This window comes from Echeneis naucrates, chromosome 8 (assembly GCF_900963305.1).
Source record: "Echeneis naucrates chromosome 8, fEcheNa1.1, whole genome shotgun sequence".
Classification (NCBI taxonomy): domain Eukaryota; kingdom Metazoa; phylum Chordata; class Actinopteri; order Carangiformes; family Echeneidae; genus Echeneis; species Echeneis naucrates.
The window spans coordinates 12,611,722-12,632,824 of record NC_042518.1 but is presented as its reverse complement, the minus strand read 5'-3'; the positions used below and the strand labels follow the sequence as shown (position 1 = coordinate 12,632,824).

At 38.4% G+C, this 21,103-nt stretch overlaps 2 protein-coding genes across 5 annotated transcripts; both read left to right on the top strand.

Annotated features, from left to right (window-relative positions):
• The first annotated feature begins 1,917 nt into the window (after positions 1–1,917).
• Positions 1,918–8,626, top strand: atf7ip2 (activating transcription factor 7 interacting protein 2). Of its 3 annotated transcripts, none has more exons than XM_029509500.1 (13): positions 1,918–1,986; positions 2,652–3,017; positions 4,496–4,568; positions 4,697–4,828; positions 5,212–5,280; positions 5,751–5,788; positions 5,910–5,950; positions 6,028–6,083; positions 6,428–6,473; positions 6,695–6,774; positions 6,950–7,090; positions 7,184–7,371; positions 7,967–8,626. In XM_029509500.1, the coding sequence occupies exons 2-13, from the start codon at positions 2,785–2,787 to the stop codon at positions 8,175–8,177; spliced, it is 1,308 nt and encodes a 435-aa protein (XP_029365360.1). In that variant the 5' UTR covers positions 1,918–1,986; positions 2,652–2,784; the 3' UTR covers positions 8,178–8,626. The 3 variants fall into 3 exon arrangements, with proteins under 3 accessions (XP_029365360.1, XP_029365359.1, XP_029365361.1); XM_029509499.1 differs by having other exon boundaries at positions 5,889–5,950; XM_029509501.1 differs by lacking the exon at positions 2,652–3,017 and having other exon boundaries at positions 1,921–1,986; positions 5,889–5,950.
• A 4,438-nt stretch (positions 8,627–13,064) lies between these two features.
• LOC115048156 (NLR family CARD domain-containing protein 3-like) lies at positions 13,065–20,638 on the top strand. 2 transcript variants are annotated; one of them, XM_029509474.1, is made up of 12 exons: positions 13,065–13,200; positions 13,541–13,779; positions 13,943–13,995; positions 14,129–14,365; positions 14,569–16,447; positions 16,531–16,704; positions 16,958–17,128; positions 17,420–17,593; positions 17,686–17,856; positions 18,536–18,709; positions 18,828–18,877; positions 19,005–20,638. In XM_029509474.1, exons 2-12 carry the CDS (start codon positions 13,571–13,573, stop codon positions 19,541–19,543), a joined length of 3,831 nt encoding a protein of 1,276 aa, XP_029365334.1. In that variant the 5' UTR covers positions 13,065–13,200; positions 13,541–13,570; the 3' UTR covers positions 19,544–20,638. The 2 variants fall into 2 exon arrangements, with proteins under 2 accessions (XP_029365334.1, XP_029365333.1); XM_029509473.1 differs by having other exon boundaries at positions 14,566–16,447.
• The last annotated feature ends 465 nt before the right edge of the window (positions 20,639–21,103 follow it).

Below are 21,103 nucleotides of genomic sequence, written 5' to 3'. Positions count from 1 at the left end.
ATTTTCCTCTTTCTTGGTGTTTGGGCCAGGGTAGCACAGTAAAGAAAAACCAGCTGGGTGTTATTACGGTAGCTCCTAAGCCTCGAAACATAGGAAACAAGCACTGGGTTGTTAAGTGATAGAAATATGTCCATGTTGGACAGGACTTGGACCAGAGAGCCTGGTAACACACCAGCTCGCCAAAAATTAAGATTCAGGGATGACAAAGTGAAGAATTTGGTCTGCTATCTTAAGATGATACTTGATTGAGATAATTGTTCTTCTTGTCTAGTTGTTATTTCAAAAGTGTTTCACAAAATAATAAGCCTGGGCAACAAATTGAATCAAAAGCAATTGGACTTAGATTTGTCTAAGAAGACGTTTCGCCTCTTATCCAAGGGGCTTCAGTAGTTCTTAACGCAACAGTGTAGTTGCTTTCGATTCAATTTGTTTTCTGGATATGACTATGACCTAGAAGAATGAGAATATACACAGACAATAAGCCTCCTGTTTGCATGCAAGCTTTTGTTTTTCATCAAGTCCCTTGAACTTCAGATGAAAAGTAAGTTGTTCTGTTGGCTGGAGGTTTGATTGTGAAGTACAGTTTATTATAAATTGTGTTAAGTTTGTAATGATTCAAATTTTGATGGTTTTAAACTAGACAACTTGAAGAAAAGTTCTGTGCTTATGCTGTTGCAGATATTCAGTAGAATTCACAGCTATAATGAGCTAACCTTGGTTTAAAAATTAAAATTTTAAATGTTATCTTGGTGTTTATTTTCCTGTAGTGTGTTTTATGTCAATACAGATGTACTGTATCTAAGTCATTGTAGATCTATGCAGATAACCACAGGGCCATACTGGCAAATAATCATACAGCTTGTTGAAGCCAAAACTGTTTTATAACAATTTGTTTTTTAAAACATTTGAAATGCATAATGAAGTATTAATTACACATTGATGGAGCATCTCATGTGGAATTATAATAGAGGGATGTTGTAATAATCACTAAGAGTCATCCAAACGTTTTGTTTGAGAGCTGACGTAGGCTTGTATATTGTGGCATTTTTCTGATGTTTCTGCTTCTAACAGTCACTTTTGCTCTTTCAAGCAAACTCTTAAAGCATGCTGTTTATTTTGACCTCTGTTGCAGCCTCTCTGTGTAAAGTGACTGATGTCATGCCATCCAATTCAAATGTTTGTCTGCCATTGACACCTAGTGGACTGAGAGAACAGCACACCATGATTAGCTGTTATTTTTCATAGCTTCATTTTATTGAATAGACAGAAAAGCTTCTGTTAAGCACCTCTGAAAAGAATGAACTTTCTGCTTGGTGAATACTGCTGCTCTAATGTAAAGCTTTGTGGCTCCTGCATACATTTTATTTGGTGCTTATTTTCTGTGTGTTCCCCAGTCATCAGATGTAGATCTTAATAAATGTGTTTTACAAGTAAATGTGTTATATACCAAATTTGTATAGTCTCTTTTTTTTTTTTTTTGGCCATATATTTGAATTGGGTATCCAGGGTATCATACATTGGGTGCCCACTTACTATCTTTCCCTCACATCTAATTTCCAAGATAACTATTTCATCCTCTTCCATATCTTTTCAGTCATAATACCACAACTTGAGCTCTCCCATGCTGAGCTTCCATTTTGATGTTCTCTATCATTTGTAATTTACTGAACTTGAATTTGGCTGGTCTGAAAGAAACAGTAGTTTGAGCTTCTGAAAGTTTTTTTTTTTTTCAAGAAATCTAAAAATCTATATGATTGATTGATAGTGCATTGCTTAAAAGGGCTCCGTGCTTATGTTGAATACAAACATACAAACGTATTTTGACTGAAAATATGAGCCTTTTTTCTATAAATAAATTTTCGTTCACTGGCATCCACGGAAGTGTGGCTTTTATTCTGAAGGAGTGGCGCCGGTTGGCGGAAGTGGAATTGACGCAGTTCCGGAGTTCGCTTTTCTCCCCTGACGGTCAGATGTCTGCTGTTGAAGGTATGTCCATGATAAATAAAGCTTTGCTCTCATTTTAACACTGCTGATTTAACCCAGGAGTTGAAAGACAGCGGCCTTTATTTTTCGCTAACGTTAGCTCCCTCGTGGGTCGTTTGCCGGCTAATGCACCTGCTAGTACGCCAAATGTTAGCTAACCTCTTCAGCTTGTTGATGAACTGAAACAAACTTTAACGCAGTTTGATTTAGTCTCTTATTCACAAGCTGGTTTGAAGCATTATTACATTAGAGCTAATAGAAATTTCAGCAACGTGGACGAATGAATAAACGAATCCTTTTTCGCAGCACAGCAAAAGGGAGCAAAACAGAAACAGATTGGACAAATAACAAACATTAATTGTAAAACATAATTAGGACTGAAAATAATCACTTCTATACAGCTGACACTTTGTAAACTATTGCATTTTCTATCCCCAGCCCAGTTTATGACTCACAATTAGCAGTTATTACATGATTAATAGTATGAAAGCTTAAATTCCAAATTGTTACCGGTTTCTTTTACCTTAATTTTAAATAAAAATAAATCAAAAAAAGTCACTACAGTTGATGAAATGACAGCTGATCTGAATAGCCTGTTGTAGTTTACCCGGTCCAAAGGCCAGAAATAAGACTGAGACCAAATTAACAATGGCTGTTGTTATTGCCAGGGCTCATGATGTCAGGCCATTGATGACAGCTCAGCCGCCTCCCTCACCACGTGCATTGTCGTCTGATCGCTCACCCTATTAAAACACCTGCATGCATCAACTGCCTTGGCACTGTACTGATGATTAAGTGAGAATGGCAGGGGGGCAACATGAAATTCAAGGTTGCAAGGGTTTTAAAAGAACATCTCAAGACGGAAAAATCCAATCCACCAAACCCAATAAAGGCAAACGGTTCTTTCCGAAGCTAAAATGCAAGGCACAGAGAGCTCGAGTGAACATTGGATTGGCATTTGAAAGGTGGCGAGCACTGAAAGCAGCACAAGGACTGAAAACTGATGCAGAAGTGGCCCACTGTCTTCTTGACGTGTGAGTTAGCCACTAACAGCTTCATATATGTTTCCAGTGTGACTAACAGTATAATCTACACACAGCTTATTTGTTTGTCCAGCTTCAGTGTGCCATGCTTCTAATTTTGTTGCCATTGGAACAAATGGTTTTGTGAAAAACTGAGATGATGATAGTCTGAATGGCTTAATGCATAGGTCTCTAGCTCTGGTCCTGGAGAGCTACTGTCCTGCATGTTTTAGATGTTTCCTGCTCTAGCACACCTGATTCAAATGATCAGTCATCAAGCTCTGCTGCGGTCTGATAAGGAGCCACTCATTTGAATCATGTGTATTGGAGCAGAAAACTCCAGGACCAGAGAGTGAGATCTCTGTTCCATTCAAGTTTTTGTGGGAAAAAGTGTATGGACATGCAAATTGAATGGGCTGTTAACACATTCCCCAGCAAACAGTGGGTTGCAGTGGATAGTATCCCCCCCCCCCCACGTTAGACCTCCCATTACATTGTCCTGCTGTGTAAATCATCTCGCTGTGTGTTTTTGATGCAGCTGTTTGTCTCGATAAAGCTCTGTTACTGTTGGCTTCTTGCAAAAGCATTTAGCAATTAATATGCAATTTGATAAATTTGCAGATAGTATGAATACAATAAGTTCTTGAAAATGAAGCAGATGTGAACTGGAAACCTGGCCAATGTGTATTTTGAAAGCATCAACTAACTTTCTTTCAAAGACAAGGGACAGTTATTTCAGAGATGACTGCCATATCTGGATGGAAAGGGGTTGGCCACTCAATGTACTGAATTTCAAAACTCACTCCATTACAGCATTTATCAAATTTGATGCAACTCAAATTATGTCTTCTTCTTTGTGTTCTGTGTTTGCTCCAGCAAAAATTGCTTTGCTTTTTGTCGCATTGAACAATTTCATCATTTCATTCCATTATGTGATAATTCCGCAGGAGGTTTGTAAAGGCTGGATTGCCCTTTGGCCCTTTTTGTCTTTCTCAGAGGAAGCTGTTTATGCTTGAGTGCTACGCTACACTGGTTTTTCTTTTCATGACTTAACATTTTGTGACTTTCTGATTGTTTATGATTGTTCAAGGTATGTTTTTGTATTGCAAAACATCCAACAGTGTTTTGACTAGTATCGGATCAGGACTCATGGTTTACAAAAAGCATTTTAGGCAGCAAAAGTCTTTTATATGAATCGGAGCTGCACAAAACCAAATTAACAAATGTAATATGGACCAAATTAGTATTTTATTTTCACTACATATATATATTGTTACAAATGTAAATGATAGACCACAGCAAGTGTTCTCATGTCTTAGTCCTGGAGTAAAATGACAATTGGATGCTTTCTTTGTTGATCTCTTTGGTTGTTGCATATGATGGATGTAAGTGTTTCATAGAGTTAAACTTGAGCCACAAATATTATCATGTGAATTCCTGGTTATATTTAACTTCTGTGTTTGTGTCTCTATCTGCATTTTCGTTTGAAGAATGAAGAGATTCCCCACTGCATCAATTTCCTCTGAAGCCAGTGATAAAAAGATAAAAATCTCCCAATCTGAAGTAAGAGACAGCACCGGCGACTGTGTTTGCCAAATGCATTACATTTACGGAGGCGTATACATCTGAAGTAAATGAATAAAGCTTTGTCACGTGCCTGTATGTATTCATGTATATTTGTGTTTCCACAGGTCCAAACACTGATCAAACAGGAGGTTTGCAGTGCAGTGAGGAAAAATGAAACCAGGCTGCAGGATTTAATAGAAACTATTCAAAAGCTGGATCATGGGGTTGACTATGAACGCTCCATCCAAAAACTGGAGGTCAGCGAACAAAAGTGGTTCATATTTTTATCTTTACCTTATTCACCACTTTTATTTGTTCCCACCTCTTGCTCCTTCAAAATGTCTTAATTTCTTCCTCTGTCTTAAAATCAGTTTTTTTTTGTCTTCCTAAATTTGGCAGCTACTGGTAAATCCACTTCCCCTCCCCTGTCCTTATTATTCTCAATTTATTAAAATACAACTGAATTGTACATCTGTATATCAATGTTTGGTTTTTTATCCTCACATTTCTCATCTAGTAAAACCAAAGACCCAAATATGAATGAAATGAAATGAAATGTATTATGGTGCTAAAAAATAACTTTAATAAAATGTGGGTTAGGGTAAACCCAGAGCTTACAGAATGCTCCTGTCTTCCACAGGCTCGAGTCAACTCGCTTTCAAAGAAAGCAGAAGTGGCATTTGCCTACATGACTAAGACACAGACAAAGGTTTGTTACGGATAAACATTCAAACACTTGAATGCTCAAGAATGATTCAAATCTTTGATTGGGGGGAGAAAAAACAACCACATTGGCCCTCACTGTTCCACACCTGCTGTCTCCTAGTTTAGCTCTTGATTGCACACACGAGTGGTCACGTCAAAAGTTTGGATATACCTCTTCATTCATCATTTTGTCTTTATTGTGACTTGATTGCATTGTGGAACAAGACTGAAGATATGAGAATTATAAAATAGCATATATAGTATTGTATAGTATAATAACGACTAAAATATGTCATAAATTTAGATAAGAAATAAAACCTCTTTCTCGTTTTAGATTATTGTAAGTGCTCACCATTTTCCTTCATGACAGCTTTGCATCATCTTAGCCTTGTCTTAACCACATTCATTTTGGTGGATTGTTGTCAGCTTCAGATGTAAACACTGCCCACTGTAATCACACACATTACTTTTCAGAGTCCACATACATCCCCTACTGACATGAACATTAACAGGTATGTAGACCAGATCAGTGATGATAGTTGTCAGTGAAAATCATAAAAGTCCTTCATATTTATGCTTTTCTTTGGATTTAATAAATTTTGAGACAGTCAGATTTGTTGTCCAATTCTTCAGAGCAGAACCTGAGTGTGAAACAATGGAAAATACATCGCAAAGTAAGAGCCAGACAACAATATATACTATTTGCATTTGTTGATCATATGTATTAATTCTATGCATATTTATTTTCCAGCTGACAGAAAGAACATGGATTGGATGGACAAGGATAGAGAGCTTTTTCAGATGATGGTATATGTGCAATTTGGACACACCTTCTCATTCAAATGAATAGGAAAGTGTGTCCAAACTTTTGGTCTGTACTGTATATAAATCAGTAAAATATGTTCAAATGTAAGCACGGAAAGGCTTTTGGCTCTTAATAATGTATTAACAATAAGGCCTTTTTACTTCTTAATTCCAAGAGAATAAATCACGTACGGCAGTGTAAATTGTGATTTTGGAGATTAATTAGTTAGCTGAGTAGAAAAGATCAAAGTCAGGATGGGTTATTAATGTAGTGGCTTACATAGTCTTGAATAACTTAAGAACTGTGTAAACAATGAGGTTTAACTTGATTGGTCCCTTTTGTGCAGGAAACCACAAAAATGTCACTCAAGAAGATGCGTGCTGACAATGACAGTAAGATGATTTCATACAAGCTCAAATTTAAACTAGGTTAAATATCTGCTTCGTTGGTGTAGCATCTTTTTCTCCATGCAATGAGAAAAACAGACCTGATGAGCTATTAAGTCAAATCAAATAACATGAGTCGTTTAGCACATGATTAAATAACCACATCCTTTTTTCTGCTCTCCTGTCCCCTCTTCTCTTATTTGTGATTGTACATAATCTATGTTAAGATTTGACGGCTGCCATAGCAGATTTAAAAGAGAAGCCATCTCCCCTAATTCCCTCTCCCTTTGGCTCCCCCAAGTGTAAGGTGGGATGTGTCATTATTAGTTAAATGATTTTCCAAAACATATCACACATAGCTGTTATGTAAAACTAATGACAAGCTGCTCAAGAAAAAAAAAAAAAAAAAAAAAAAGCTTTTGTTTCCATGAAATCTTGCATCCACTTATAGTTCAGGTTTTTCTTTGCTGTGTGTAATTCAGGAATATGGCAGCGCCATGAAGAAAGAGCCAGAAGAGGAGCAATGTAAAGAAGATGATAAGAAGCTAAAGGCTGAGAGAGTGAAAGTAGAACATCTCCCATCTAGCAATAGTAACACTCCTAATCCCACGGAACCAGAGAAGGTGATGTACTCATTCACACCAACTCACATTAGTAATTGACTTTACTGTTTACTCACATCACCTCCATTCACTCCCCCTTCTTCTGACACCCAGGACAAGCTCTCATATCCGCCTCTTCCCTTCACCATCTTTCCATCCATCCTGAGCATGGAAGCAGCCTCATACAACATCCCCCAGAAACCAGAGGTGCATCTGGCCCTCATTCGAGAGCCAGCAGGACTATCTGTGCTCTGGAAAGTGGACAAGGAAGACCCTTCTGCCCCACCCATGGATAGTTACAGGTGAGAAGACACACAGGGCAACTGACTGTGTAGTTAAAATGCAACTTTGTGCCCATTCAATCCTCCACAGTGTACCATTTGAAGTCCTCCTGTGTCTCCGATTGAAGACGGAAGAAAAAAACAGAAGTAACATCTTCATCACACTCACCATAGTCCTCTTACCCTCTCATCCTTTGTATGAGCAACAAAAAATGGTCAATATAGATTACAACTAAACTGCTGATTAAGTTTTTTAAGTTTATTCTTATGAATGACTGAGAAAAGAGGATTTGGGAATCACTAACCTGTACATACTTGAACATGTAGCATTTTCCTCAGAGAATAATGATGGTTTATCCGCCGTCAAGTGTTGCCAATAGTTGAATAATCAACTGATGGTTTTCAATGAGTATTTTGCCATTTGCTTCCTAGATCAGCATCCTGGATCAACCAGGGCTGTCACAGGAGTGATCCCTTTTACATATTTGTCTGAAGATTATTATTATTATTATTATTATTATTCTGCTTATGTGATCATAGGACGGCCAGATTGAAGCAGCTCTCAGCTTTTTTTTTTATTTATATCTGACCTTTGTCCCTCTTCCCCTTCTTGTAGCATCTACATGACTACAGAAAAAGTTAAGGGTAGTGGCACCTTCCCAAAGTGGAATATGCTTGGTGAAGTGAGAGCCATCAAGCTGCCCATGTGTGTGATGATCACAAAGTACAAGCCTGGGCGCAAAGTGTGCGTCGCTGTGGTGGGTAAAGACATTTTTGGCCGGTATGGGCCCTACAGTAAAGTTGTAGCTGCAAACATACCTGACTAGTTGGAAGGAGGATACCAGATCAAAGGAGAGACGATACATGTACAGAATTCACGTTTAATTTACTCACTTCAAATATTTATGTTTTTCTTTTGTCAGTGTTCATTTGTAACTACAACATCATTTTCAAATAGCATGGAGGAAGTAGAGAAGAATTTTTTCAAACACTTTTTTGAGGCAGTGCTATATCCTGTTTTAGAGATTGTGTTTCTTTGCATTTCTTACTCTGCTTCTAGAGTTGATAAACACACAGTGAACCAGAGAACAATTGTAATAGTTAAATACCTTGCTCTAAAAAAATGTCATTGTTTAAGCAGTATTTGATGAAGCTGTAATTAAACAGTTGAATTTTCACTTACCTTTCTTTGTACTATATATTTAATTTTTTTTTTAACCAAATTTTTACAAAATGACATTGACCAATCTTAAAAGAGACAATAAAGGAAACCTTGTTTACATTTACTTTGTATTTCTTTTCTTCACTTTTTGTGAATTTTAAATACCGTATTTTCCGCACTATAAGGCGCACCTAAGAGCCTTCAATTTTTTCAAAAGCTGACCATGCGCCTTATATATGGACCAATATTGATATTGATCCATATATAAGGATCAATATTGATATTGATCCATATATATATCTGCCAGTGGATCGTAAATGCCTGGGCTGATATATCAGTCTCAACTGTGGTCCGAGCTTTCAGGAAGGCAGGAATTGTCACTGAACTGCCAGACAACAACAGCGACACTGACTCGGTGAATGACTTTGATGAGTCGGAGGCGTGTTGGATGCCGCATTCGCGCAGCTGTTCAATTCGGACACTGAAGAAGAAGAATTCGAGGGATTGGTAGATGAGGAATGGACTGATAAAGTGAGCTTTACGTGTTTCTTTTGTGTGTTTACAGTTGAACAAGGTTGGTCATATTGTGAATATGGCCATTAACGCATAACGTAACGTAACGTAACGTAATCCCAGCCTCTACTGTAGCGCCTTATATATGGAAAAAGTTTTAAAATATGTCATTCATTGAAGGTGCGCCTTATAGTGCGGAAAATACGGTAGTTAGAATTTCAAACGTCGGGTGTTGCAGATTCACAAAATCTCGAGATATCTTGGTCTCTAATTCTTAATTAAATATTTTGGTGTATTTGGAAGCCTTTCATTTATTATTAATGAATTGTAAACTAAAGCGTTAGCAAATACTGAACGTGAAGCTTTTGAATTAGCACACTGATTTGCCAACAAGCTGCCAGAAAGCAAGTGGGTGGAGTGAGGGGTGTCAGCTCTGTCTTCAGGGAGTGGCTTTACCCAAGTTTAATACACTAAAGGTTGGTAAAACGTAGCTCTTATCACTCTGATAACACCATGGCCCTTTCTTTTTGACAATATCCTCATGATACTTGCCTTCTGGGAAAGATATATAACATGCACCAGATGTTTGCTCTCCCTGTGTGACATTCGTGCCAGCTGGCAGCGATCTTCAAGGTCTTCCTGAGAATCGTTAGATAAGAGAAACACACCCTCAAAACAGGGACAGCCTTGTGATAGCAACATGCATAGTGAAAGTGGTCTGTTTACACAAAACAAGGGCTCGCCTTCACTCTGCATGCTCTTCTACACCACAGACAGTGCATATGCAAAGTTTTCATATCCTTTCAAGTTTTACGCGTTTTATCTTTCAGACTCATCTTAAAATGGATTCAGTTCATTTTTTTTCACATCAATCTACACAGAATACCCCACAATGACTGAGCAAAAACAGCTTTTTGAAGTTGATGTAATTATTCAGACCCTTCACTTATTCAAAACACTGTTGACATCAATGACATCCTGAAGCCTCTCAAGCAATGTTCCATTGGGTTCAGGTCCAGACTGACTGGGCCTCTCTAGGAGTTTCAGAGTTTTCCAAAAACTACTCCTGTGTTTTCTTGGCAGTGTGCTTTGGGTCGTTATCTTGTAAAAATGCAAAACTTTGCCCAAGCCTGTACCTGAGTAACTTTTTTCTAACTACAAATTTAGTTCCTTAGAAACAAATGTTTTGCATTGACTCTCATCTATGTGAACAGTAATCATGTTAGTCCAGTGCTCATAATGCACTGAGGGTCATCAACTAAGGAAACTGGAGGGAGAGATGAAGAGACACGACATTATTTATCAGCTCGCAATATCTGAGGTAACGAATGAAATCCTCAGTCTACATAAATTAACTTTACATACAGTTTTCAACTTAAATCATAAGATATCCTGTATTGATGTTAGATAGCACTGAACTCAGTGAACAAAATGGATGGGCACTCATCGTATGCAGGCTATATAAAGAAAAAAGTACATCCTAATAATATTTGTGTTATAATACCAAAAGACAAAAGGATAGAAAAGTGAATATGTACTTAGTTTTAAGATAATGTTTTATTTACTTGACTGGAGAGTGGAGATGTGACACATCATTCCCACCTCTTAAGTTTAGCAGTTTACTTCGTGGACTGAGACTGGGTGTGAGAGCGGAGATACAGTTCAGAGTAAAGAAAAATGAAGAAGCTTTTAAAACAAAAACAAAAAACTGCCCACCTCACTATAATGCCGTTTACTGTTAAATATTTCTATTCTGGAAGTGATGATGAAAAGAGACGATGTACCTTTTTCCAAGAGCAGAGCAGGCCATCTGTTTGAATGATATTCAGAGATCTCATTTAAATGGTGAATTCTTTAGATTGAACCCCTGGACCGTTCAAAGAGCAAGATACCCCAAACAGCCAAAAGAAAAACTTGCCTCATGGGCTGGCATCAAAATAAATAATATATAAATTATATTCAAAGACTAAACATAAAGATATGCTGCTTGAATAAAGTATTGCAGTAAATCTATTGATTTATGATTTGACTGTTATTTTCCTCATGTGGAGTCCAAAATTAAGGTTTGATGCATGTGAGATTTGTTAACATTTGGCTTCTGGGTTTCAAAGGCGTTCTGCTTCAGTGCTTTGGGGGCTGCAGGTCAGCCATATTTGATATTATGTTGAGAGAGCAGGAGTGTATCTATAAAGGGAGTCATTTGACCCCCATCGAATGTCTACTCATGGCATAAGCAATAGTGTGTCTATGTGTCTCTCCTCGACCAGAGGGGCTCAGTGGGCATCACAGCAGTCATGGGCCTCCCAACACCGCTTATCATCACACACACACACACACAGTGGCCTAATTAGAGTTGACAGCAGATGACAGAGCTTTTGAAACTGATGATGGAACTAAAGCTGGCTAGGAAAAAGCATAGGCAGGGCAAAGAGACTAGTTAGAGAGCAAATGCTTTCTTTAAAATTTTCAAGTGAGTTGCTGGCAGAAAGGTGGCTCTTTAGTCCCTTCCCACCTGAATGTGTGTGGATGTTATATACCTTTAAACTTCTGAAATACGTTTAATGCGTTCACTTTACTGCCTTCAACAATTTCCGGAGTTCCTATAAATGATTGACCACCAACATTTGAGACCACTTTCATGGAAGACCAGAAGACAGTATATTCTTCATAAACTTTATACAATATATAATATAGAATATAAACAACAATAAACAAGGAGTGTAAATAGACAGAGTGAGCGCCTGACTGTGCTGAACTTCCAGCTCTTCCGAAAATGAAGGAGAGGATTTCCGGTGCCTTGTAGGAAGCATACACTCTTGGACATAAACAGTAGTGCAGCATTTGTCAATTGGCAGATGAACCAGTAAATGTTGTCATGATCAAAGAAGCCACTGATACTAAACTGGTATTTGCAAAATCATCTTTTGTTAGGTTTAGGGGATTTATTAATGACTTTGATATCCCATTTAGTTATATTTAATGGCAGCAAAGTCCACCAGTGCCAGTCACCTCCTGCTTTATCTGGTTTACTTAATCTTTTCCATCTGATGTCTGTTTCCCTTTTGAACTTCCTCCAGTACCATGTTTTTGTTGGTTTGCTGCCCACTGATGAACTATGAATGCAAGAGCTATACTCCTCTGGTCAGAGAGGACCAAAAGGAAAAAAAAAACAACTGATTACTTCGTTATTTTTTGCTTCATTTTTATAGCTTGACTTTCCCTGTAAAATATGTTTGGCTGGTCACCCTAATACGGGCCTGAATGTGAAAGTGAGCTGAAAGTCAATCTTCACGTTTATTCCTAGTTCATGTGACACCAGCTACGTAATAACACTAAGATCTTAACTAACTTATGTAAAATGGCTTAATGTATTTGTATGTTTTACTCTAGTTAGCTAGGATGAGGTTTGTTTGATGTTCTTTTACCTTCTATGCTTGCAAACTATTTTATTTTAGGTAACTTGGTGATATATAGAAGGTATTTCTAAGGATTATTGTAAAATGCCATGCTAGCTACTAAACTTTGGAAATGACTTTAGAGCCTGCTCATGTGCTCAACAACTAACAACCCCTTTAAAACAGTCTAATTATATTTCTCCCAAGCACAGTTTATCTGTAAAGTTACTAGTTGTGCTGCTACGGTCATGGAGAATAGTTTACACGATATACGTTATGTTGCAACTCATTAACTTCTTTTTGTTGAAGTATACCACCATATGTAGCTCATTTCAGTGAAAGCACTAGCTCATTATTAACAAAGGAGAGCAGCCAACAGGTTAGGCTTTCACATAGACTTTAATTTTTCTTTTTTGTTTCTGATTGTGTTACATAATGTGCTAAACTGCAGTCAGTTTTCATGTAAGACACATGTATGATACAGCCTGAAGGGACCTGTGCTGCTCACAAGTATTAGAAGGAAATCACATTTGTTTTCACTTGACACTTGAGACGGTCTGTTTTTTTCTGGTTTCTCCCTCCCTCAGTGATGCACACACACAGCTTGTTCTCTCCCTTTTCTCTAGATCCGCCCACTAGATCCCCAATTCTTGCTTCCTGTTTATCGTCACAACTCTCTTTCACATTCAAATTTTTTACACCCATACACAATCGAAACAAGATGCATAGCGGTGTGGTGTCTTTTTTGCTGCAGCTTTATAAAGGACTTCAGATACAAAGGTACAGTAAAACAACAGGCTTGTTTGAATGCATCTGTGCCTGTGTCTGTGTGTGTGTGTGTGTGTGTGCGTGTGTGTGTGTGTGTGTGTGTGTGTGTGTGTGTGTGTGTGTTTGTGGTACGTATTGAAAATAGATGTAAAATACATAAATAGTCAAGTTATTATTTCTTCAATGTTAATTGGATTAAATCAAAATCTAACTTTTTAGCTTGTGAAAAATAAAGATGTATCTCTTTAACTTGCAGCTCTTTAAACTTTAATGTGAATGTTAATGTAGAAAACTTCTTCTTGTGCTTCTTTTTGTAATTTTTTGAGAACTTCGAATATTCTCTCCATCACAGATTATCCTGAGTTGACACTGAAGAAATACCATGGGGAGCCAATGCTCTGCCCTTAGGAGGGGTAAATTAAAAGACAAGGAGTTCTACGAGCCTAAAATAAAGAACAATGAGGTTGAAGAACAGTTTCCTCTATCAGAGGAGTCTGGAGCCATAGAGTCTACGTCTGAGGAGGAGAATTTCAAAAGGCAAGAAGAAGAAAATCCTGTTCGTCGGAGAAATATTCAAATTAAGATCACAAGGTGAGATTATTTTTGCTCAGTTTTTGTGTGCTCTTACAAAAAAGTATCATTAAATATATATATAATGATCCAAATGGTTATAAGCAGTTATTAGCTCTGTTAACTCACTGAAACTACTCAGTTTTTTTTTTTTGTTTGTTTGTTTGTTTTGTATTTTTTTCAGCCCGAACTGTTCTGAAACAAATGATCCTGCTGAAGTCAGCCTAGAGGAAAAAGGTGAGGGAGTTCATAGTTTGAGGGGAAAACGTGAACCTTGTTTGATTCTAAAGGCAATTTATTCAGCTGCATGCTTGTAATTAGGTGCCAGAGTCCATAATCTGATGTCTGTGTTGTTTTTAACTTTGTACAGAAGCTAACTATGTGGACAACAACAGCGCTCGCCTAATTCAGGAGGTCACTTCAGTGATGGCCATAGCGGATGAGCTGAAAGACCGGAATGCTATCAGTAAGGAGATGCATGCCAAGATCCGGGCTGCAAGCACCAGTATGGATAAGATGAGGGAGTTAATTTTTGCCCTCAACACCACAAAAGCCAAATCTCTTTTCTACAGAATCCTACAGGATCTCGAGCCACAGGCATTTGAAAGTATGTATTTTTAATGATTTCACCCTTTATGAGAATATAATGTTTCTACTGATTGAGAGTGTAAACTTGTAAATAATCAACAGCCATAAATTAATAACTCCAATGATTCCATTCATGTACAGATTAACAGAAAAGCGTTGACACTATTTAATATATTAACATGATTCAATCTTTTTTTTTTTGTAACTCTTTTGCTGTAGCAGAGGAAAACATATCTGAATTCATCGAAAAGCACAAAAAACACCTGAGGGAGCATCTCAAATTTGAGTCTGAAGGCACAGATAAAAATTGGAAGGATGTAAAATCACTCGACGAAATTTATACAGAGCTTCACATTATACAGGGAGAGAGTGGACGTGTCAATGAAGAACACGAGATCTGGGAGATTGAAGATAAAACAAGGAGCCAAGCAACTGAAGGTGCAAAAATCAACTGCAATGACATCTTTAAAAGCACACTGGAGGATGATGTGTCGGAGCAGGACAGGAGTAAAGCGGGACTCATCAGAACTGTGATGACGAAAGGAATTGCAGGCATTGGAAAAACTGTGTCTGTGAAGAAGTTTATCCTTGACTGGGCAGACGGGAAAGCCAACCACGACTTAGACTTCATCTTCTTTCTACCTTTCAGGGAGCTAAATCTGGTCCTAGAGAGGAAATTTAGCCTTGTGACCCTTGTGAAAGAATTCCACGAAGAGCTTAAAGGAGTACGAGTTGCAAGAATATTTGCAAATAACAAAATTCTGTTCATTTTTGATGGTCTCGATGAAAGCCAACTTCAACTGGACTTCAAAAATGCCACAAGATTAACAAATGTAACTGAGGAATCTTCCGTGGACGTTCTCGTGACTAACCTTGTCCGGGGTCATCTCCTTCGCTCTGCGCTTCTCTGGATAACCTCAAGACCAGGAGCAGTTCAGCGCATCCCCCGTAGGAATGTCCACCAGTGGACTGAAGTCAGAGGATTTAACGATCCACAAAAAATCCAATACTTCAGGAACAGAATCAGGGACAAGGAGGTCGCTGAAAAAGTCATTGGCTACATTACAATGTCACGGAGCTTATACATCATGTGTCACATACCGATCTTCTGTTGGATTGCAGCAAAGGTTTTTGAACATTTGCTTCCAACAAAGGGCGACATTCAAAAGGAAAACATAAAGATACCTACAACTGTTACTGAGATGTACACATACTTTCTCATTACTCAGATACAGGTAGCTACTGAAAAGTACAGCAACCTTAATGAGCCGGATACGGAGGAGATCTTCAAGGCAAACGAGGAATTCATTTTCAAACTAGGCAGGATGGCATTTGAATGTCTGACTGAAAGAAAATTAATATTCACCGCCGATGATCTGAAAAAATATGGCATCAACACAGACACAGCTCGAGTGCACTGTGGCTTGTGTACTGAGGTGTTCAAAGAGGAGAGCGTGTTCAAACAGCAAAAACTTTACTGCTTTGTGCACCTGACAATTCAGGAGTATTTCGCTGCCCTTTTCGTGTACCAGACTTTTGCAAATAAAAAAGTGGATTGTCCAGTTCTCAAAGATTTCATGCTGGAAGGTTCTGATGAAGAGTTGAAGTCACTTTTGGAGAAGGATCCAGTTGATCTGCCTTTAAATGAGCTCATAGAAATCACAATGGCAAATGCGAGTCAGAGAGAGACAGGAGAACTGGACATGTTCCTCAGGTTCCTCGTGGGCATGTCTCTTCAATCAACACAAGAGCTGCTTCAGGGCCTGGTTCGGCAGACGGATGATTATTCCGAAACTGTTGAAGGAATCACGGAGAGTCTACTGACTCTAGATCTAGGAGACTGCTCACCTGAAAGATGTCTGAATCTTGTCCACTGCTTGATCGAGCTGAAAGACGGTTCCCTGCATGATACTGTGCAGCAGTATATTACATCTAATCCTTCTCCAGACACACAGCTCAGCCCTATTCAGTGCTCAGCTTTGGCCGACTCAATTCTGATTTCAAACACGCCTCTGGCTGAATTCAACCTAAAGAAATACAGACCATCAGCCAAAGGTATATTTAGGCTTCTCCCAGCTGTGAGGAACTGTAGAAAAGCCAGGTGGGTTGGTTACTTTAACTGTGCCTATGATAACTGAGGAAACAAACAACCTTGCATGATTGTCTTTTTTGGAATATCTGTAGGATCTCGGGGGTGCAACTGGACAGATGGCTTTCTGACACAATCGCTTCTGCACTTCGAATGCCCAACTCTGCACTTACTGAGCTGCACTTGGTCAATATTTCTATGTGGGGCCAAAGTTCAAACATCTTGGCCAAAGCCCTGATGGACTCTCAGTCTGAACTAGAAGTTCTTAGGTTCGTAACAGTAATGTGTCTTTTTTCATTTCCTTGTTAATCCGTTGTTGAGCAGTTAAAGCCATAAATAGTTTGTCATTTCTTTTTAATTCTTTGGAAGCAGCCAAGATTGGATTGGATCTGCTTTTTCTTTACTGAAAGGATACAGGGATATTTACAAACTACCGCATCCACTTTGGATCATGTTGTCAACACTGCTTTGACGGGATGATGAAAGGTTCATTGACTTTCTTTTTGTTCTCTCTGTTTGTAGTCTTTCAGGTGAAAAACGCTCACAGGAAGAGAGTGAAGAGCTGGCATCAGCCGTCAAATCAATCATCTCAAATCTAAGGGAACTGGAGTTGAGTAGCAACATTGTGCAGTGGAGATCATTATGCTCTGTGCTCTCTGATGCACTTTGTCAACCTAAACTGGAGAAACTCAGGTCAGTCTCATACACCTTTTAAATCAAAGCTACATGTTGGCTATGTTATAGGGCAGAAGTAATCCTTAATGTACATTTTACAGAACTATGCTGTAGGAGAGGTTGGCTGATTATTGTTAAAGCTCTATCACGGCAATCCATATTTGCTATACTAACACTAAACACCTAATAACTGAACTTTTTTGGCATGCTTGAGCTTTTTTTGGACCGCAAATCCAGCTGATAGCCTGGACAATGCAATCTATGTATTTATCTTTAATGAAATTTGATTTTTAATGTCTCTGTACCAAGACTGAACCAAAATTATGGGATTAAAAGCATCTGTGAGGAGTTAGTGAGAGCATTCACCTCCAACCAATGTCAACTCCGAGAGCTGCAGCTAAGTTTCAATGATTTTGAAGACTCACATATGGAGATCCTCTCAGCTGGCTTGAAGAGCATGCAATACATATTGGAGGTGTTAAGGTAAAAAAAAAACAAAAAACTGTGTTGCTTTATTTATCCATATATATATATTCTATATAATGTAGGACTATTTATTAATATTCATCATTCAGTCTCAGTCACAACAAACTCACGGATAAAGGCTGCGAGACATTGGCGTTGGCGCTCTCAACACCATTGCGGTTGAGAGAGGTGGATCTGAGTTACAATGACCTGTACGATGCAGGAGTGATGGCCCTCAGTAAAGCACTGATGGAACCACACTGTGCTTTGAAAACACTAAGGTCAGTGTAACAAATAGCCCCACGTATATTTACTTCCATTAATCAGGGATGTTAATAAATCAGAAATAGCGAGATTCAAAAGTTTGGCTCTTTCTTCTCATGTTTAGTCTAATTTAGCTAAAGATCTGTTGATTTAACACCAGGGACATTTTAGAGGCTGTGGAGCTGTTGAATCACATTTAGAATCATTTGCATTTGTTTTCTTCGTGTGCAACTGAAATTATCCATGTACAGTACAGGCCAAAAGTTTGGACACACCTTCTCATTCAAATGAATAGGAAAGTGTGTCCAAACTTTTGGCCCGTACTGTATACGTTATTCTGGCAAGTTGTTCATGTGTTTTCTACCCCAGAGGTATTTACCTACATTAACAAGATTACTTAAACGTTTTGATGAATTCAGGGAATCATTATAAATGATTACCAGCTGTATTATATCGAAGGATATACTGATGCTGATGTAAAGGAGCTTGGCCTCCGACAAGTGCTTCATTTGGTCTGCCTGCCTCGCTCAAATGTCAAATTGTGTAAGTTAGAGCGGTTCATGCCAGGTAGTTCAAATGGAATGATAAATGGCTTGTCATGACTTGTCTTGGGTCATGTCATTTTAACAAGCAAGTTTTTCTGCTGACGAGGACATCTACCACACCACTAAAACGTCAGTGTCATGGTTTCTGTAGGCTGTCATTCTGCAGAGTGACAGTAGACGGTTGTGCGTCCTTGGCGTCGGCTCTGAGATCCGACCGCTGCGGCCTCAGGGAACTGGATCTGAGCTTTAATCACCTCACTGATCAAGGAATCGGTCTGCTGACTGAGATACAGAGGGATTCCCGCTACAGTCTGGAGAAACTCAAGTACGTTCAATCGGCACATTTTCGATGGGCACTCATTTCCAAGATTCCCTTTATTCATTTGATGTGTGCATGTTACATCGTTCTTACCTCCACCATCTGGCCCTCCATTTCTCTTCAGCGTGGACCAAAATAAAGAATACTGGTTTGACTTTCAGCTCCTGAGAAAGTGTAAGAATACAATGATTTTTTATGAAATTCCAAAGCTATGAAAGTGTAAGATGCATTTTGCAATCTGCAGTTCTCTCACACAGAAGACCTAAAAGTTAATTGTTTGCCCTGTCGTCTCTGCTTGCAGTTGCCTGTGACTTGACTCTGGACAGCAGCACGGTAGGCCACAACATAATTTTGTTGGAGGAAAACAAAGAGGCAGAATATGTTTCAGGTCAGCAGCCGTATCCTCCTCATCCAGACAGATTTGTCCACAATCAGGTGATATGTGAAGAAGCCTTAACAGATTGTCATTACTGGGAGGTTGAATGCCACAAGATTGATGTGGGAGTGACATACAAAAGTATAGACAGGGTGCATGACTATTCATCCGAAACGTCTTTCGGAAAAAATGAAAAGTCTTGGTGCTGGTTCTCTGAGGGTTCCTTCAGGCATAACAATTCCTGTCTGAATTTTCTGGACCAAGACAAGCCTTATCAATCCACCATTGGAGTGTTTCTGGACTGGCCAGCAGGCATTTTATCCTTTTTTAGAGTAACTCCTGATACAATGGTTCACCTGTATACTACCTGTACAACTTTCACTGAACCGCTTTATCCTGCTTTCATACTGGAACATGGATCAACCTTTAAAATACTCCCAGCTCAAAAGACAATACTGAGCTAATCCTTGATAAAGTCCATCACAAAGAAAATGGTTGTAAAAACAGAAAATGCTGTCACTACTCATGTCTACAAAGGCAATTTCTGTCTCCATTGCCAGACCTTGAATTGTGCATTTGATGGCCTTAAGTACATGTACTGTAAATTGTTTTTAAATTTGTTGTTTAAAAGAGAAGCTTTCAATGATTCTTAGAAAGGTGTAAATGTTAGTATTATTTGCTCCTTGTTGTTGATGTACTTGTAACTTGTGATTCTGTAATATATATTTTTTTAATTGTTTGGACTTTTGCATAATGTGAGTAATGCATCTCTACATTGTATTGTTTTGGGTTTTTTTTTTTGGTAGCAACGAAGTTGTGATTTTTGTATTTTCAGAATTTTCTTGATGAAAGCTTCCTTTATTATTTTTTTATTTGTTTGTTTTTCCATTAAAATATAGAAAAACAGTTCATTCTTAATATTCTGTATTATGTTTTTGTTTAAAATGCATACTCACATTTTCAGATTTATACTCCAACTTTATATTTTATACTTGTACTTGTTTTATCAGGAATTTTGTCAGGAAGTGAACTCACCACAAATACTCAGGTCTCCATTCCTTCTCATGGTTCTCTTCATCCTCATCTTATGCTCTTTCATTTGTTCATCTGACTGCTAACTGCTTCAGTGTGATTTTTATCTTGACATGGTGGGAAGAAAAACAAAAAATGTCTTATACTGTCGGCTTCACCTCCTTTACAAAGCCCTTTTTCCTCAATTACTCAAGGTACCAGGACGGCCAGCTCAAGGAAGAGCCGTGGTTGCTCCATACTTCCTTCATTTAAGAATAACAGAAATCCCTGTGCTCTTGCGAACCTTTGGAATCATTTTTGCACCTCCATATTTGTGCACAGTCTCTGAGCTCTACAGGCAGCTCCTTCTAACTCATTGTTAGCTGTCATGTATGTCTTTCCAAGACACATCCACGTATCTGAATTTACGCCAGGTAGACTCAAGTTCAGATGTAGAAATATGAAAAAGCTTTGCTTTGAACATCATTTCAAGAATTTCATGTCATTTTGTGAGTTTGTTTGGATGCAGAAATAAATGCATTATTCAACCAATGGCTGAGTTCTTTAAGGAGAAGAGGGAGATCTGACTTAACTTGGCGTTGATATTCTAAGGAGGCTTAGAATATCAACGCCAAGAATATGAACTTGTTATACTATTGTGCCTTCTGCTCTCAGCCCAATCTTTCTACCTGGAGTTTACCTTATCTGAAATATTAATGCTTGTACCCAGAGAATTCCGTCATGTGAGAGCAATGGAAAAACACTGCGTGTCACCACTTGTTTTGTTACATACTGTGCTCTCATGTCCGAGGTACCGAGGTATCAGAGAAGAAATCATTCAAACTGATTGCCATAGTCATAGTGTCAGCTGTGTGTTTGTGTCTCTGATCTTTTGTGTGTCTGTATGTGTTTGTGTGTGTGTGTGTATGTTTATGTATTTGGATGTTTGTATATTTGTTTCTGTATGTATGTATGTGCTTATGTATAGAGTTGTCTGTCTGTATATTTGTGTC

What these genes read in the sequence shown, in the direction of transcription:
- atf7ip2 (XM_029509499.1), top strand. Translation starts at nt 2,785, where the DNA reads ATGGCAGGGGGGCAACATGAAATTCAAGGTTGCAAGGGTTTTAAAAGA. An exon ending in AATGGAAAATACATCGCAAA is followed by an intron (nt 5,951 to 6,027) that starts GTAAGAGCCAGA and finishes TTTATTTTCCAG; the next exon opens with CTGACAGAAAGAACATGGAT. An exon ending in GATGCGTGCTGACAATGACA is followed by an intron (nt 6,474 to 6,694) that starts GTAAGATGATTT and finishes ATCTATGTTAAG; the next exon opens with ATTTGACGGCTGCCATAGCA.
- LOC115048156 (XM_029509473.1), top strand. Translation starts at nt 13,571, where the DNA reads ATGGGGAGCCAATGCTCTGCCCTTAGGAGGGGTAAATTAAAAGACAAG. An exon ending in AGGAACTGTAGAAAAGCCAG is followed by an intron (nt 16,448 to 16,530) that starts GTGGGTTGGTTA and finishes GAATATCTGTAG; the next exon opens with GATCTCGGGGGTGCAACTGG. An exon ending in TACAGTCTGGAGAAACTCAA is followed by an intron (nt 18,710 to 18,827) that starts GTACGTTCAATC and finishes ATTTCTCTTCAG; the next exon opens with CGTGGACCAAAATAAAGAAT.